The 3,034-nt window shown below is 44.1% G+C and overlaps 1 protein-coding gene across 1 annotated transcript in view; it reads left to right on the top strand.

The window, feature by feature from the left end:
• Positions 1 to 308: 308 nt before the first annotated feature.
• Positions 309 to 3,034, top strand: part of RAD51 (RAD51 recombinase) — a 6,325-nt gene continuing 3,599 nt past the window's right edge. Inside the window, exons 1-4 of the mRNA XM_010024343.1 lie at positions 309 to 395; positions 859 to 996; positions 2,025 to 2,142; positions 2,663 to 2,754. Coding sequence (XP_010022645.1) covers positions 309 to 395; positions 859 to 996; positions 2,025 to 2,142; positions 2,663 to 2,754 — 435 coding nt within the window. The remainder of the gene's footprint in view (positions 396 to 858; positions 997 to 2,024; positions 2,143 to 2,662; positions 2,755 to 3,034) is intronic.

Genomic DNA, 3,034 nt, shown 5'->3' on the forward strand with positions numbered 1-3,034 from the left:
ATTTAGTTTTGTGATATTCTAAGTCCCGTGGAGCCCTTACTCCTCACCAGGTAATACAGGAGTTGTTTGGGGGTTTTGGTAATAATGTTAATACTACATAGGAAAGCACACAAGAGATTCCCTACAACCCCCATACCACAAGCTAAGAGATATGGGAGGGGACAAAACCATCACCTACTGCTTTGGATGATCTGTTAAGGTGCTTTGAAGCACTTTGCACATACACCTTGTTTGAAGAGTGTGCATTGCCTCCCAGAGTGATGTGGTCTCTCCTAGTGGGGCTGGACTGAGTGCTCAGGGCCAGGGCCATGGCCATGCAGATGCCGTTGGAAGCAAATGCGGATACTTCAGCAGAGGAAGAGAGCTTTGGGCCCCAGCTCATCGCTCGGTTAGAGGTGGGTCGGAGTTAGCTCCAGAGTAACTTCTCAAGAAATCCGTTGTCTTTTTCCTTAAACACTGGTTGTATCTGAAATTGTGTTGCTAAATTCTTGTGTTCTGCCAAAAAAACCCACACCAACCCCCCCAGCATGTTAACAGTTATGTGTTACATTACTTTGCCTTGCTCCATACCCTTTCCTGATGTGTCTTGTTCACCTCTGGCATCTATTAAACCAGAGAATAGAATCTTCTGCCTATTCTGTGCCATCTACATGGTCAATATCCAAACATTACACTGGCAAAAGGCTCTTATTTTTCTAGTTCTTTGCGTATGAATGAGTAGGGAGGTAACATTCAGAAGCTGACTTGTAATAACAGGGTTTGATCCAGACCTGCTGAAGCCAGTTGAAGGCATTCAGTGGAAGTTAGATTAAGGTATCTGTGCCTTAGTGTGTCCTTTTTGTCTCCCCTCCCTTTCAGCAATGTGGTATAAATGCAAATGATGTGAAGAAGTTAGAAGAAGCTGGGTTTCACACAGTCGAGGCTGTTGCTTATGCGCCCAAGAAGGAGCTGCTAAATATCAAAGGCATCAGTGAAGCCAAAGCTGACAAAATCTTGGTAAGGAATCATGGAAAAGCTTTAACCCAAGATAGTGAAGATGTTTTATTTCTACTGGCTTAACGTGGTGTGGTGATTTTGGAAGGTCTCCATTAATGGTATAGTGAGAAGGCAGTAAAGATGGTGAGAGGTATGACGTGACTTCCGATGAGAAGAGGCAAAAACCACAAAGACCAGCCTCAGGAAGTGAAGAGGGAGGGGCTGTTGGAAAGGTCTGGGAATCACGGAGGGTATGGAGAACGTGCCTGAGATGACTGTTGTTTCTAGCTCAGTGTTTCTCATGATAAGGCAGCTTATGGTAAGGCTCAAGCAAAGGAAGTACTTTTAGACACAGGTTGTCATCGCTTCCATCCCTGGCAGTGTTCAAGGCCAGGTTGGGCGCAGGGGCTTGGAGCAACCTGCTCTAGTGGAGCTGGAGGAGCTTTAAGCTCCCTTCAACCCAAACCACTCTGGGATTCTAAGTTATGGAACTGTCTCAATACAGCTGCTGCTCCTGAGTGTGTTGGTTGTGCACCTCAGACAGGTATTCACCCTGAGACATGGGGTCTCCTTCTGGGGCCGAGAGCGAAGCCAGAGTTATTGATCTTACATCTTCTAGTTCAGAACATGGAGCTCTTGCCACACTAGTTCTCATTGATCAGAATCTGACCCAGCTCAATGTTTAACTCCAATTCTTTCCTTGCCTTGCATGGTCAGTCATTATTTAGGAGCACAGCATTCCTACTGGGCTGTATGCCTACCCTCAGTGTTTCGGGTTTCCCAGGGACAGAACTGAGCTGAAAGTGTGGGGGGTGAGGAGGAGGGAAGAGTCCCAGAAAATACACAAAATGGATGTTAATGCTTTTTCTTTGAGCAGAATTTCAGTTCTGTTCAGAGTTACCAACTGACAAATGGTCTGTGAAATACAGTGTACACAGGAAACTCTATGGGTGCTTCTCCACAGAATAGAATATTACAGTGTCAATTACTAGAGGGTGGAAACAATTGAGGTGAACTCTCCTTTCACTGCTTGGTTTGGTTTCCTTCAGGCTGAAGCAGCTAAACTGGTTCCCATGGGCTTCACCACAGCAACAGAATTCCACCAGCGAAGGTCAGAGATCATCCAGATCACCACTGGGTCCAAAGAACTTGATAAACTTCTTCAAGGTAAGAACTTCATTTCCCTTTACTGGTTAGCCTTAGTTAGCTGTGGGGTTTTTATCTATGAACATGATCCTTGCATGAAAACATGCAAGACACACAAGTTTTGGATGAAAAATCTCCTCAAGTGCCATTCTCTTGTATCACAAGTGGCTGCAGAAATAGTTTTAAGACCTTTTAGCCATGGTGCCACACTTGGAGTGGTTCATTTTGGATGTTTCTCATTTATTCTGCTCTATGACCTATTTCAAGAAACCAGAAGCAGGGATCAGCTTCTCCCTGTTCCTGCTTGTAATCAAAAACCAAACCAAGTTGCTTCAGCTTTTCAGCATCTTCAAAAGTACGTGTACCTAAAGTGCACATGAACAAACCTTGGGATGAAATCCAGTTTCTCCAATTAGAATTTAGAAGCTTTTAACCAAACAAGTGTTGAACTGAGTCTCTAAATGTAATACCTTATACATGGTCTTTGTTTGAAGTATGTGACCTGTTAAACATTCTTCTATTACTATTCTTTTCCCTTCAGGAGGGATAGAAACAGGATCCATCACGGAACTGTTCGGCGAGTTTCGTACTGGGAAAACACAGCTGTGTCATACCCTGGCAGTAACCTGTCAAGTGAGTGTTACAGTCAAGTGTTCAGACCACACAGCTTTTGGTTACTTGCCATTTTGTGCACTTTTCTCACCTAATACAAATGTGATGCATATAAAGAGCTGCAAAGAACATGTTTGCAGCACCCTTGGTTGTACCTGCAGCTTTCTGGGAGCTTTTGTTTCATGCTTAATCTACTTCTAGGATTACTTCAGCAGCAGTTACGTTTGTGATGATTTTTACCTGTGTTTTACAGGGTCTGTAGCTGCTTTTCCTTCCCCCCCCCCCACTCAACTTTAATACA

Source organism: Nestor notabilis, unplaced genomic scaffold (assembly GCF_000696875.1).
Source record: "Nestor notabilis isolate BGI_N333 unplaced genomic scaffold, ASM69687v1 scaffold3261, whole genome shotgun sequence".
In the NCBI taxonomy this organism is placed as follows: domain Eukaryota; kingdom Metazoa; phylum Chordata; class Aves; order Psittaciformes; family Psittacidae; genus Nestor; species Nestor notabilis.